Here is a 15,006-nt window from a genome sequence, read left to right as displayed (position 1 = left end):
ATTATATCAAAATATCGATTATTTTGAAAACCCTAACCTGAAGGCAGAAATGTTATCTTAAAACAACGGAAGCCGAGACAGAAAAATGTCAAGGGTCAGTGGTGTGGATAAATGAGGCTGTTTGTAGAAATAAGATTAAGAAAACTTCACAGAGCTTGCATCGAGTCTAGACAAACATTTTAAAAGACTCTACAATAGTTACAGCTGTGGCACACAGCTGCAGAACATGAGCGTTATGCTAAAACCAAAGTAATAATTCTAGGGCAATGAACTCCTCATAATATAGATTTCAATTCTGAGAAACATACTTCATAACTTAACCAACACTAAATAAATCATTGCAGTGAAAAGTAAGCATGTGACCCTTACAGCATGTGTTCTTAAAAAGCTTGTATTTTCTGAGCTAACAACAACCTTCAACATAAAGCAGAACCAGAAATCACTGACAGCGATAACTTGTGTAATCTCCACCAAAATCTAACTTTCTTCTTACATGAGCAACCTGGACTTTGTCCCACGGACCCTGAAAAGCATCTGGAAAGAGATAACACATATCTGATCTGAGGCCATTTAACTGAATCAGCTCAGGCTGTTGTAAATGCTGATGATTTTCCCATTAAAAGCACCATGATTCACACGTCAGTGCTGGAAAATGTGTTGGACACTGGGTAGTTGTATTTACAATGAGTAAAAGCACATGACACCCACTTTCCTCTGACCACAGAACTAAATGCTGTAATTAAGACTAAATGTGACACTGAATATCCTGATGAAATGCTGGAAAAACAGAGCCGGATAAATGTTACAACTCCAAAATAATCACATATGAATGAAATAGACATTTCCGGTGTTCTGTGACAGCAAAACAAATGTAGCAGAAGCACGAGAGTTTAAAAAATGAATATATTATTTATATTTCTAATAAATTTTAAACATCTGAGACAAAGACGAAATATACCACAATACAGTCAAAAATGTATAAAATATATTTTGCTAAATAAATCAGCCAAAAAGCAGATATATTTTTACAGTCAGTTAATTATTGCAGGACATAATTTTGTCTGTCAGAATTAGGGGGCGGGACCAGCACTGCTGCAGTTGCAGACGATTGGTCTACAGAGGAGTTCCAGTGAATCTTAACCAGTCAGATGCCTCTCTCTTTAACTAATCATGGTAACGAATCAAACTTTTTCATGATGCCTTGCAGCATGAAAACTAAGAAATATTTGAATAATACTGAAAAAAAACATATATATATATATATATATATATATATATATATATATATGTTTTTTTTTTGTTTTTTTTTATCAAATATATATATATATTTTTTTTTCTTTCTCAAAAATATAAATGTATATACATGTATTTCACATTGAATTATTTTAGATGAGTTATTTGATAAAACTAGCGTTTTAACAAAATTATACTTTTTTATTAAGTAATCATAGTTATTTGAATGACTATTTTAGTATATTTTTATTGCATCATCAAACTTTTATCAATCTTTTTTTTTTATGAAGCTGCCTTTCTGGACTAAAACCAAATGTGCTGAATTGCTTTATGTTTATTTGGACATATTTTTAACTCATTAAGGTTCAGAAAAAGTTAAAGTTGCTCCCTTAAAAGACCCTTACAAGTATAAATAAAGTCACATTATTCTAAACTTCATAAATAGTCAGTTATTTTAATCATCACTCAATTATATGTTTGGTGTGTTCCATATGCAAAGGTGAACAATGGTCCTTCATCATCATGCTTCATCATAGTTGGTGATCTTAGTTGGACATTATGTCATAAACACTTGCCTTCAGATTAATTATGACATAATCCACAACTCCAGAGTTTATTACTGCTTGGAGCATTTTGTGCAGACACATTTTTTCTAAAGAAAGGGTGTGCCTAAAAGTTCTGGACATCAGTCCTTATTAGACTGTGGTAAAAGTGTTACTGGTAATATCTTATGGCTCCTTTTAGTGGTACTAAAGTCCTTTAGTACTTTAAATAAGTACTTACCCTACTTATTTAAAGGGTAAATGCTTTTCTTGCCATTCTAGGCGTTCAAGCTCTGTAGTCACATAAAAGAAGACGGACAGTACAGTGAATGGCAAGTGAATTAATAAAATTTAAAAATGACAAAAGTTCAAATGGACATCTTACTTAATCCATCTCTGTCTTAAACAGGTGGTAGCCATGTTGGATTCTGAATCCTAGGCTGATGGAGAAAATATCCACCTTTGCAACTGGGGATTCCTAACGAGTTCAACTATAGTTGTTAATCAACTAAGCAGAAGAAGAAACTTTATGTTTTGACTGTTTACACAAAGCAGGAACAAATCAAGTCGTACTGCTTTTAAAATGTCTCTCATTGTAGTGACTCTTAAAACTGCCACTGCTGATGCACACATCTTTGAATCTCGATAAAACTGTTTATCCTAAACATTCACCGTATTTTCCAATGAAGAAGCACGACATCAACAGATTCCGTATCCTAAAGAGTCAACGGGGTTCATTTAAACCTTCAGGTGATTTTAATAAACATGTTGAATTCAGGAGAAAACCAAACACACTAAATGACGTTTATGATTTCAAACAGTGCATTTGTCACCACCTCAGCAACTCACGGAGAAGTTTTGCAGACTGGGCGTTTAAGTTGACACACGTGGGTTCAGACAGCGCCTCCGACGTCAGCCGATCATCCTAAAACCTTCTGTGCGGAACCGCAAAAAGAAAGGTAACTCCGCGGGGGGGCGACGGTGGGGAAGCTGTCGAAACTGTAGAAAGTCAAAGAGCTTTGGTTTTGCAAAAAAAAAAAAAAAAAAACGAAGACAGGTCCGAATGAACCACCTGCTGTGAGCTGTCACTTCTGAGAAAACAGCAACTGAAGGAGGAGAGGCGGTACAGGTGAGAGACGGTGACTGAGCAGGTAACTCAACCCAAAGGGGGCGGGGCTAACCTCAGACCTCGCTTTGCTGGTTGTTTAGAGGTTAATTTGTCTCAAACTTTACTACAGTCACTTTAAAGAAGTTTTTCCTCTTTGATAATCAAAAACGGTGCACTTTATTTCCTGCATGCTGTTATGTATATCAACTTGTGTTGAACTGAGGGCGGTTCCAACCCTTCTTGTCTCACGATTTGATTGGAAGAATTTCTGTTGACATAATAGGGAGTTCCCCTATTTATAGAAAAACGATAGTTTTTTTTTCTTTCTTTCTTTCACTTTAACTGGAAAACAAATATAGCATATAGTGTAAAATAAGTATGTGTAATTAAATTAATTCAATTATGCAGTTTCATCTGCAGACAACCTTTATTTCAAACAAGGTTATTACACTAAATAAAATCAAGCATACAATAAAACTATGTATTGCAAGCTTAATAAATGAGATAATTTAATTTTTTAAAAAGCAGAATAGAAATTGAATTCTATTTCATTTCAAAAGGAGTTAGAGGAAGGAAATGCTTATTAAATCTTATCACTGTTTAGCTCATCCTACATCTATATCATCCATATGTCTATGAAGGTAAATACCTATACACTCAGAAAAATTTGACCAATGGTTACTTAAAAAAATTGTGGCAACAAAGTGACACGTAATATAATTGAATAGAATTTAAGTTCTACAATTTTGATTAAAAAGTATTGAATATGTTAACTTAACTTAACTTAAAAAAAATGAAGTACATCTTAATAAAAGCAACAGCTGAAATGTGTTTGATTTATTAATATCAATGCAAATGATCATTTATATTGCCCAAAAATATTTAGTAAATCCAAGTCAATTTTACAAGAAAAACTAATTTTTATTTACTAAGTATCTGAGCAAAAATTATGTAGATTTATTAAATATCTGGGGGAAATTTAATCATATTTACTAATAATCTAGGTGAAATTAACTTATATTTATTAATTAAATGGGTGAAATTGATTTACATTTACTAAACATCAATATAAAAATTATTTGGATTAAGTAAATAATACAAATAATATCAATTCATATTGTAGCACATTATTGGTTAATTCAACACATTAAAACTGTTGTTCTTATTAATCTGTAGCTAAAATAATTGATAAATTTTAAGTTTTTATTTGTATGATAGCACTTTAAATCTATTCAATAATATTGAATGTCACTTTGTTGCCCTAATTTTTCTGTGCCTAATTTACACAATATCCTGACCAAACTTGAGTGGCATCAAAAAATAACAAATTACAATGCATAAAACAGCAGCAGCATTTATTTGTGCAATTTTATAAAACGTGTTTATCCAGCACCAACTAGTGCAAAATTCCTAAATACAACAATAAAACAGAGAAGGGGCAATATATATCAGTATCAAGTCAAAAACATAGTGCCACTCTGCTCTAAGTATAGTTAACATGATTTTTAGAACCATCACATCAACAACAATCAACATGGACTCAGTTAAACTTGCTTCAACAATTTATCAATCACATAAGAGTTCACTTTATGTTTAAAGTGAACTCTTATGTTCTCCTTTGTCCTCTGCATGTTTAAGGCATGCAGAGCCCAAAACAAGTATGCACATAAAACCTACCTGGGGAAAACGCATGACAAGATGTGAGAGTTGGGCAAGACCTTTGAGGCATAAAAACTTCCATTTTCTTTTTTTGTATGTTTATGCTACATCTTGTCACTGTGTTGGGGCCCTTGGCTCCGTGACACTTACTTTCCTTTTCGAAAAATAAGTTGAAAGACAGAACTGGAAAAAAAACATATTAAATAAAGTGCAAATGAAACACAACAGTTTTCCGGCCTGCAGATCATCACCCTTCAGTGGTGAAGCCTGCATGGACTCTCCAAAAAGGCAATAGTGGATGCTCTATGCTGTATAAAAGGGACAAGGGTTCATGTGACAGACCTGAACAGATCCAAGCCATATAACAGGCACATATGAGAACAAGGGGTCAGTCCTTAGAAAGGGTGGTTAACTGTAATGTACTGCAAGAAAAAATACACATGCAGAAATCCACTGAACTGAAAATGACCCTAATTTTAACTAACTTCACCGAGCATTTCACAAAGTTTTGCGTGTTGGTTTTGACAGTGACTTGTCTATTCCCTTTTGTTTAGCAAGGGTCCGTTTTCTTAAGCCAGTAGTTTATTCCTGAGGCTGTTCACTTTTGGGGAGAGCTTTGAACTATCCAGCCCAAGGAGAAGTTTCTGAAACACTTCAAACGTGTATCTGAGCTCCTTTGGATAGGCGAGATTCACAGCATACGCCAACCCAACAAGCAGGGAGCAAGCCCTTGGAAAGTTACCCAGAACAGTTAGAATTTTCATGCCGTCCACCACAATGCCGATGTCTGGATCCTCTGACGTGTTAGCTTTGATGTTGTAGATCTTCAGGCTTTGAACAGCAAGGTCCTGTGACACACTGTCTTCATCAGCATCCTGTAATAGCAAGAACATTGTGCATATCAGACAGTGCAGCCAAAGGAGAAGGTTCCATTTCCCAAATTGCTTGCAACTGTTTGGACAAGAAAATCTGGAGTTTGTCAGCCGTTGCTTGTAATGCACTCTATTTATGTCAGTGTTTTAGACAAATCTGAGATAACACAAAAGAAAACCCGCACATAATTTATAAAGGAAAAATATATATATAAATCAATCATAATAATATATTATACTATAATCAATTATGCAATGAGGAGCTGAACAGTTACAAATATTTCTAAATGAAGTTTCTGAAATTAAATCAATCCATTACACTATTATTTCTTCCTGGCACTGTCTTGATTAATATCTTATTCTGCGTTGCCTCAGTCTTTCTGTAAAAATGTCTTTGTATTCACAAAGCAGCGTCTTGGCCATCATTTCTTAGCTCACTTTTAGGGACAAATTGCCAAAACTTAAAAATAAAAAAGTTATGGTTAGGTAAAGCATTCTTAGGAAAAAAATTACATAAATTACTGACAAGTTTTAAATTATGCTAGTTGGTGAAATCAAATTGAGAAAGCATTCTGCACTAGCATTTAAAAATTACTTAATGGAAAATAAGAATTTAAACACACTTAACAGAGGACAATGATATACCTTGCCAAGAACTACTGGGAGAAATACAGTTATGACTATTTTGTGATTTGACTTTCCAACAAATAACAAGTACAAGAGATGAGAGAAATCTCCTACTTTATATTTTAACATCTAATTCAACTTACATCGTACTCTTTTAAGAGTTCATCTGTAGATTCCCCAAGGTACATCATCAAACATCGAATGATAACATCTCTGGTCATGTTGATGTCAGGATTGCTTGGAGTCTGAAACGAAAAAAAGAAACACCAGGTGGTTTATATTACTGTTAATATTGAGTTCCTGTGCCGTCTTGGGGACCAGTGTAATAAAACACTACTCATACAAATTCTCATGCGATTATTTCATATTCCATTTATAAAGACAATCACAGGCTAACCTCCAGTAAATTTAAGTAATGATATTCCAGAAGTTTAAACACAAAACTTTGAGAATAAAATATTAGCAACAATAATGCTCAATGAAAGATACCTTGAGTAGGATAGCCTGCAATCTCAACCCCATGCTTCCGCCCTTCGAGTGGAAGAGGTTCAGAAGTCGAGGAGTATATTCATCCAGTTTGGACATGAACTTTGATTCAAGATGCACCATTGTGATTCTGTGAAACTCATCCTGGATCTGTAAGACAAATCATGAAACCAGTTTTAAAGCATCAAATATTACAAACATACATACTGTTCTTACGACATTTTTCAAAAGCAAAAAGATGGATCAAATTTGATCTATAAAAAAGATGACAGTAACGTAACACATTTTGTATCAAATTGTTAAATGCAGAATCACAAATGCAATCCTTCACATTGACTAGGAATATTTCTGATTGGCATCCACTTAGAACTCACGTGAGATGTCTCAAATAGAGCGGGCCATCTGGCTTTGATGTCCTCTATACTGTGTGATTGGTTGATGATTTTGTTTCTTCTGTGTGCAAATGTTTTGGCCATTTTGGCCAAATCATTTCGCAATTGTAATGTCACTGAAAAGATTATCACAATTAAGTTTTTTTTTAAATCATCCAGCTCTATAATATACCAACTATCGATGAATACCTCATCCAATCCCACTTCAAAAAATGAACTATTGTTTTAAGATGTTAAGACAAAAATATGAAACAGATTTTAAGGTAATATGCACATCAACAAATGCCAAAAAATAAATATTAAAGTCAAAGATGCCCAAAACGGACTAAGGAAACATTTCTCTCACTCTCTCTGTGGCAGCTCAGTCAGTACGAAGCTACATACTGATTTCAACCCAACATTCACAGACGCATCTCACTGTAACTGTTTATCTGTCAGTGTGAGCTGCAGCCACAGTTTGAAAGCATAACGTTTTTCCGAGAAAACGGGAAAAATGAGGAAGCCGTTTGTGCCAACTGAATGTAACTAACGTAATGTTAATGGAGAGCCTCAGTGAGAGCCGGTGAACTGGGGTTTAGCAAAACACCAGCCATTGCGCTCAAAACACGCCAAATTAAAAGAAGAAAGAAGAAACAGCGCACTTTGTCTGAAAATGTAACTATGCAAAACGGCTGATTTTTCGTTCGAAATGTGTAACGTTATAAAAACTGATTAGAAATCTGCTTTTAACATGCTACTTGAGTAAAAATGTTACTTGAGTACATTTTAATTGTAAAAACTGCATGCAGTAACTTTAAACGAAACTCCTGAGTTGATTAGCTCATTGATTATCTCACCGTTGAAAACAACGTCTGTTCCTCCATTATGGTGCCCAAACATGCTAGCTAGCTTGTTAAGGTGGGGGAGGGGAAGCTTGGGCTGAGGCCAAGAAACTAAATTAAATAAAAGAGTAGCTTGTATTCTACGGCCACTATATAACGGTATTACGTTAGTCACATTAAATTGTGACATTGAGACTACTTTTTTAATCATTGCAATGCATTTAGCCAAATCAAAGACGACATAGACTGACTTCGAATCCTTCACAATATAACTTAATTGACTTGCTGTACAGTAAAGTTGCCATGTTTGCTAATTTGCAGTAACTTAAGACAATGTTTAACTGCTACAGACACTTGAATTGTTTAACTAAAAACACTTAAAACATGTCTTACCTTTAAGCAAACGGTAGTCCACGAAATGCTGAGCAGACGCGATGTTCCTGTGATGAAAATGCCTTGGGCGGGAAAAAGTCAAGGCCTCCCAAATGAGTAAAATTTATCAATTTTCTGCATTTTTGACTTTACCAATGAAAATAAATAAATAATACTTATTGTTTTTTTGCTGATTATATTTAAATAAAAACAGAGTAAAATGCAATTAAAAAAATATTCAAATTTGGTTAATTCAGCTCAGTGAGATTCAAAACTGCACACAGTCTTTTTTATTATGTATAGTTTGCTCTTATTTATTTAGTAAATATTACTTAACCCTGATCACACTTTTTTCAGTGTACAATTAGCTGATCATTTATACTATTGCTATATAAGGACTAACCATAGATATTTACACTTACATATATATTACACACAACTAAAATGTAATTGTTTAATGACCAATATATCACCTATTATTATTGTGTATCATATATTATTGCAAAAGTGTCATTATAACATATTTTCAACATATTTCTGTTTATTTCAAATCACTGCCCAGTAATTCAAGTAAGATAAAACCACTGACACAAACTGTGCATCAGTGTTGATGCTGTGGAGTAAAAGGGAAGAAAAAAAGGAGATTAACTGGAAGTGATAAGTTAAAAATACATCCACAATGAAATGTTCAACTTTTACATAGCAACAGAAAATATTAAACAAACAAATAAGTCAAATCATTTCAGAAATGTGTTGCATTGTTTTATTATTCAGAGGCTTCTTTTGTACACTAAGCAGAGACTGGTCTAAACTGGCTGGATTCCTGAGGGTAATTGCATGGATCGCTGCCCAGGTTTCAGTATCACTCGCTAACAATGACCTCTCTTTGGTCCCTCCAAAGAAATTCATCCACACAATGCTGTTCTTATGCAGTGCAAATTACATGAACAAGCAGTCATAGTGCTTAAACTAAAAGCCAGAAGAAAAAGGCACCTCTTGGGGCAACAAGGACAGACGTACAGCACGGCCGACCTACGGTCAGTGTTTATCTGTGCTCACCTGTTGCTCAACCACAAGCACTCTGATATGTGATTTGTTTGGAAGGTGGTTACTTTAGGAACCTTGTCACTGGGTTTGATCATTAACCTCAGCTGTCAGTACTGAGAAATCTGTTTGAGGAAAGTGGAGCCATAAAGGACAAACACTGAAAATGAGGTAGACGTTAAATGCAGCCAGGAAGGCGTTGTAGAGGACACAGGGTGAAAACATTAGGGCTATTCTTTGTTATTTCATATTACTGGGCCATGTTACGTTATCTCACAATACTGTTTTGGATCTAGGCTGTTATTGCTGTGCATAAGTCCAGACTGTGGATTTTCACATTGACTAAAGTTTGGCCAAACTTCATTCAAACACTAAAAACAAGCATTGTAATAAAAAACAAAAGAAACTAAGTACTAAAAATCTTCCATTTTATTGCATTTTAAAACTATTCTGACCTCTGCTGGACAAAGTAGGTAACACATGAAAACTAAGGAGGGAATCCAAGTTACAGGGTTTCTACAGATTGTTTTTATTCATAACAATCAAAGATTGCTGTGACTTTATGGCAGATATTTCTACAATCTCAGTGTGTAAAAATTGAACCCGCAAGCCAAGAGACTGGAAAGAGGGACAGAAAGGCAGATGAATGATTAGATGGATGGATGAACAGAAGATGGATTTAGACATTGGGATAATGAATGAAATGTGAAAATGCAAATATGTTCTATATTCCCTCCTGTTTCAACATTTATCCAGACCCAGAAATGATTTCAATCAGATTTTTGACTTTTCCTGACTGATCAGAAACCCTGGGTTTGACTTGAACACAACCAACATTTCTATTACTTTTGTTCCACTTCCAGCTACATAAATACTTACAACTAACTAGTCATTAAGTCATATTTAGTACATGTTTTCATACTTAGCCTGCAAGAATGAAATAATTAAAAAAGAACAAAAGTTTAATAAAAAAAATAAATTGCAATAAAAACACTCAAACTGTCCAAAAAACACATTAATTTCATAAATTTTGTTTTCTGTGAAATATTAACTTCCTAGTTTGCTGCAGGATATATGGTGGTGAAGTCTTCTTCACAAATACTCTCTGAAACAAGAAATAAAGAAGATGTCATTAAAACCACTTATATCACTGAATTATGCTTATAAGGTAAAAAAAATAAAAATAAAGCATTATCTAAACAATCCACACTGTAAACAACAGAACTATTCAGCAACACTTTTGGATCCATCTCTTCAGCCCCAACATGATTTAAAATTTATTTCAGAAGGAAAAAAAAACTAAGAATGTGCTGACACTCTATCAGGTGTATGTGTCATTCGGATAAATGATAGCCATAATCAATAATGCAGGCGTGTCTTATTAAAGGAGCCATACCTGAACAATAGCCTGAGAAACAAAGAAAAGCTCACCGTTCTCATGTCATTCAAAACAAACATATGAGATGCTAATTACGTGAGGATATCTTGTCAATCACCATAAATTGAGTCCTGGTGTCAATATCAGATAAAGAACTGTTTTGTCTAACATTTGACACCAGATATTATAATTTGCCAGACTGTCTTTTATTTCTGGTAATAAACAGAACTTGCACAGTCGTCTTTATTTGTACTGATTTCTGAAGTTTACACAGATAGTTTAAATTTCTGACAGAATAAATTCTAAAGATTTCAAACCAGATCTCAAAAGAGTGACTTGTGTAACCTGAGCATTTTACCTGCAACATCAATGCTTCGCTTAACACATCAGCAAATCTCATACTGTCAACCAGAGGCAGTTCTAGATCAAGTTTACCAAGTTTACCACTGTGTTTACCAAGACACAGTGTGGGACATGTGTATTTTTATGAGAGCGCAGGACAAAACAAACATCATCTGGGAAGTGAGGGGGGACACATTTTTCAGAGGTCAATTTAATGATACATTGTCTTCTCAGATTAAGTCACACCTTTCATTAGTAGCTAAAAACACACATAATCACCAACCTGTCTTTAATTCTTTAAACTACTGTATATATTAACAAGATCTAAAGTTTTAGCTGCCAATCTCTGGTTGAATTGACATGGTAGGTGAGTTTAAAGATAGCTCGGTCAAAGATGTTACCGCATGTTAACTTCAGATTATTGTAATTCCCATAACCTTTTCCTCTGTTGAGGAATCAGTGCTATAAAATAACAAAAGAAAGTGACACTAGAGGCTAAAAATGTATATTATTGAAACCAACCTCCTAAATTTGGCCAGGGTGCTTAAAGCCAGGACTCCATCTGCACCATAGACAGTGATCAACACACTGCTGATTATTACGTCTGCTCTCATGACGTAGGTCTGCCACACCAGGAAGTACACCGCCAATAAGATGGTTGCTACTGTCATAATGAGGTTCCCAAACATATAGCTGTCACTCTCCGTCAGATTGCCCCTCGCACCTGCAGTGGAGTCATCCAGTGAGTTTTTAAAAAATCTTATTAACACGCTGCATTGAAAGTACGTGTCAAAGTGGCTCAGGGTGCAAAGTGTGAGCGTTTTTCCTCACCCCAGTAGAAATGCAGAAACTCCAGAGCAGCAAAGAGGAGCAGTAGACCAACATCATTTGTCAACGCATCAGAAGGATACGGCAGCTCCAAGCCTAACATGAGGAAATGATTGTAACTGTCAGTCGTTATATAAAACACGTGGTGGGATAGAAATGTAAAAGTGAATCGCATGGCATCGCGGACTCTTTTTGATGATTAGGCTGAGAGTGAAGAGGAAATAGAAGACGAAATAGATGCTCGTCAGGTTCAGCAGCAGCTGCAGGGTAACAGAGGACAGCTGGAGGCAGAGTTAAGAATTACTGTCTCTTCCAAATATCAGGTTGGACAATGTGTGTTCATTATTTTCTGTAACAACTTTAAAAAGGATACCGAACCCGCAGACATTCCTGCAAATTAAAGTAGACAAGACAAAGTGAAGCAAAACAGGCACAACAACAACAACGTATTTAGGTACATTATATTCATTTTGATAAAGTTTACGCGTCAGAACGGTCTATAACCATAGCAACGCGTCCACCTACCTGGTCCTGGAATCGCCATTTTGATTTTCCTCCTCGAACATTCAAAACAAATACGTCTCCATCTACTGGCTGGAAGACGTACTACAGCATGAAGACACTTTCTCCAAATAAAATAAAATAACCATGCATTCACAAAATCTATGATATATACGAGCCTCGTTATCATATTTAATGTGCTTTAAGATTTAAATAATAACCTTTAAGAAAACTAAACACACTTTTCACGTCTTTTTAATGGTAAACTGTAGTATTTACCAACGGATATCTTAAAATGTTGTGATTTTCAGTATGAGCGGAAAATAAAAATAAAGGTTGGCTAACATAATCAGGCTATGTGTAATGACTCCATATAATGTGTTTCACTTATTGAGTTACTGAAATTGATTAACTTTCCAGTAATATTCAAAGTTGTTGAAAATAACAGTTCATATGAAAATGACATTTGTGGTAATAAATATAGCTGTACATCCAGTGAATCTGCTTATTTGAGTATTCATTTGATGTTGAAAACATTCAAAGCCATTTCACTTTAGAGTGTACAAGAAAAAACACAAAGCAACAACAATAATTAGAAAAATATGATGATAAAAATAACAACTGATAATTTCTCTAAAGATCCTTTAACTTTATCCATAATATAAGCTGAGTCTAATTGGAAATATCAACCTTTTTACCAAATATATTAATTTATTCAGCTCAATTCTCCCTCAAGGTCAATATACAATTGTCATTAAATCAAAAAAAGAATAAGCACAAACATTGAAACTGAGCTGGAATCAATTAATCTTTACTGCGTCGTGCAAACCACTTTCTTCTACATGTCTGCTATATTGCCTTTTTCACCTTTTTGTCATGTTACCACATGACACAAAGTTCAATGTATTTTATTTTGTAAAACAACCTTTTGCTGCAGTCACAGCTACAGCCTTTTGAAGGTATGTTTCACCAGAATCTCAAATATTCTTTTCGTCCCTGCTGAAGAAAAGCATGTCCATGTGTTACCCAGGTCTACATGGCTTGTGGCAAATTCAAATTAGACTTCTCCTGGCTTTTTAAAAAAAAAAAATTTTATTAATGTTGGCTGTCTTCTTGTGGCATTGTAACCACACAACTAATTGCCCTGTCAGCAACCATGAATTTCTGCACAATATTTTGTTTGGTTTGTACATTATTATCTGCCTTGTCATAAACCAAACCATAAAAGTAGCTGTGCAAAGAATAACCTTGTTATGCCTTAGATAAAAGTGCGTAGAACCAAACACATCAGGAGTAACGCACAATTTACTTCTGCTCATGCTTACAGTTGCTCGTCTCTATGAGATAAGAAATACAGAATAGCAAAATGAACTGCTTTAGAATATCCAGCTGTTTCATTGTCCTTTGCAGCCTCTGTCTGTTTCTCTTTCTCGCTTGTCCTCTAAAACAATCTGCATAGTGTGGCTGGAAGAACGGAGGCGTTGTTTTGGTTGAATGGAGGAAAAGCAGAGGGGTGGAGGGGTGGACAGCGAGATGCTCCAGCTGTGGGGGGACAAGACAACACAACAGCATCTCACATGTGGGTGACGGAGGGGGTGGGTGTCCAGGCTGCGGGGGATGCACACAGTGGCATTGTTATAGGGGGGTTGGATGTATCTGATAATGTTGCAAGAAATGGATCATTCCCTCAAATCCTCTCTTTAGGAAGCCTTCACACAGAACGCAAATGTTGCTATGTGTTTGTCTAAGCTAACGCTGCTCAGAAAATTGTCCTCCTCCCCCCAAAAGAGTGGACTTGAGGTAAAACAAGCATTTTAGTAAAGTTCAAAGAGTCAGAATTAGCATAATTATAACAAAGAGAATAACACAGGCTCAACTATTAGTTCCTTAAATGTGATTGTTTGTGAGGTTAATGAGAAGTAAATAAGCATTGTCTTCTCTTTTGTGATTTTTTTAAATGTATGGAAAAGCATTATTAACTCATACAGGAATAATGGAGATTACTGAAATAATATGTCCTATATTTGTCTTGGACATTTCTGAAGGTTGTTCAAGAAAAATAGTAGTCATAAGAGAATATTAGAATAATCATGTGAAGTACATATTACAACACAACACATTTAACCTATAGAAACATAACACAAATACAACCTCAAACCATGGATAATGATTCTTCACTTGACTTAGTTAATAACCTAAGATTTCTTGTAGTGCTAGTTATACTATTAATTGGCCAAATGTTATTATTTTGAGTCTCATTTTCATAATTTTGCACCCATATCATTATTATGCAGCACAAGTTAGATTATATGACACTATTTGGTCATTTCCATATCATTTGTTTATCTTTTGTCAGTGAAGTGAAACCTCTCCTCAGGCACAGATTGTTCCAAATTAATCTTTTTTAATACTATTTCTTTCACGAATCATGAACTTTTTTTTCTCATGCCATGTACTATTTGTGTGTTCTTTCAGAAAACATCTATAATAATAATAATGCATTATTATTATTATTATTATTATTATTATTATTATTATTATTAGAATAAATAAATAAATAAATAAATAAATAAATAAATAAATAAATAAATAAATAAATCTTGGTTGATTTCCACTGACAAACATTCCCCTGATTCATTTTCTCTTTGAAATAATAAATAATTGTACTTACAGCCAACCTTTGCTGGTGATATATTTAGTAAAAGCTTGTTCTCCCATATCTGTCCCCTTCATGTAAAACAGCATAATTAAAATTCAAAATTAGCTTTTTTTTTTGGCGTTGCACCTCAAAATTACCAGCA

The 15,006-nt window shown here is 34.6% G+C and overlaps 3 protein-coding genes across 4 annotated transcripts in view; all 3 read right to left on the bottom strand.

The window, feature by feature from the left end:
* eps8l2 (EPS8 signaling adaptor L2) overlaps positions 1-3,084 on the bottom strand; it is a 30,403-nt gene extending 27,319 nt beyond the window's left edge. Inside the window, exon 1 of one of the 2 annotated variants that reach the window (XM_008412129.3) lies at positions 2,612-3,084. The gene's annotated coding sequence lies outside the window, so the exon portion shown is untranslated. The remainder of the gene's footprint in view (positions 1-2,611) is intronic. The other variant, XM_008412128.3, reaches the window with a different exon arrangement.
* Positions 3,085-4,221: 1,137 nt separating this feature from the next.
* Positions 4,222-8,474, bottom strand: LOC145552005 (uncharacterized). The gene is made up of 4 exons (XM_081608237.1): positions 6,902-8,474; positions 6,531-6,677; positions 6,185-6,286; positions 4,222-5,417 (listed from the first exon to the last, which is right to left on the bottom strand). Exons 1-4 carry the CDS (start codon positions 7,001-7,003, stop codon positions 5,112-5,114), a joined length of 657 nt encoding a protein of 218 aa, XP_081464363.1. The 5' UTR covers positions 7,004-8,474; the 3' UTR covers positions 4,222-5,111.
* Positions 8,475-9,661: 1,187 nt separating this feature from the next.
* On the bottom strand, positions 9,662-12,308 carry LOC103466513 (transmembrane protein 80). Its single transcript, XM_008412131.3, has 6 exons — positions 12,230-12,308; positions 12,078-12,094; positions 11,892-11,985; positions 11,708-11,800; positions 11,399-11,600; positions 9,662-10,261 (listed from the first exon to the last, which is right to left on the bottom strand). The coding sequence occupies exons 1-6, from the start codon at positions 12,246-12,248 to the stop codon at positions 10,249-10,251; spliced, it is 438 nt and encodes a 145-aa protein (XP_008410353.2). The 5' UTR covers positions 12,249-12,308; the 3' UTR covers positions 9,662-10,248.
* Between the last annotated feature and the right edge of the window lie 2,698 nt (positions 12,309-15,006).

The sequence above is a fragment of the Poecilia reticulata genome, chromosome 6 (genome assembly GCF_904066995.2).
Source record: "Poecilia reticulata chromosome 6, P_reticulata-male-v2, whole genome shotgun sequence".
NCBI classification, from domain to species: Eukaryota; Metazoa; Chordata; class Actinopteri; order Cyprinodontiformes; family Poeciliidae; genus Poecilia; species Poecilia reticulata.
This window is presented reverse-complemented; position numbering and strand designations above follow the sequence as displayed.

Coding starts and splice junctions, on each gene's coding strand:
- LOC145552005 (XM_081608237.1), bottom strand. CDS start 7,003: ATGGCCAAAACATTTGCACACAGAAGAAACAAAATCATCAACCAATCA. Junction 6,678..6,901: donor CTCTATTTGAGACATCTCAC/GTGAGTTCTAAG, acceptor TTTGTCTTACAG/ATCCAGGATGAGTTTCACAG. Junction 5,418..6,184: donor AACTCTTAAAAGAGTACGAT/GTAAGTTGAATT, acceptor TTGCTATTACAG/GATGCTGATGAAGACAGTGT.
- LOC103466513 (XM_008412131.3), bottom strand. Junction 11,801..11,891: donor CAGCCTAATCATCAAAAAGA/GTCCGCGATGCC, acceptor TCCTCATGTTAG/GCTTGGAGCTGCCGTATCCT. Junction 11,601..11,707: donor GTTTCTGCATTTCTACTGGG/GTGAGGAAAAAC, acceptor ACTCCACTGCAG/GTGCGAGGGGCAATCTGACG.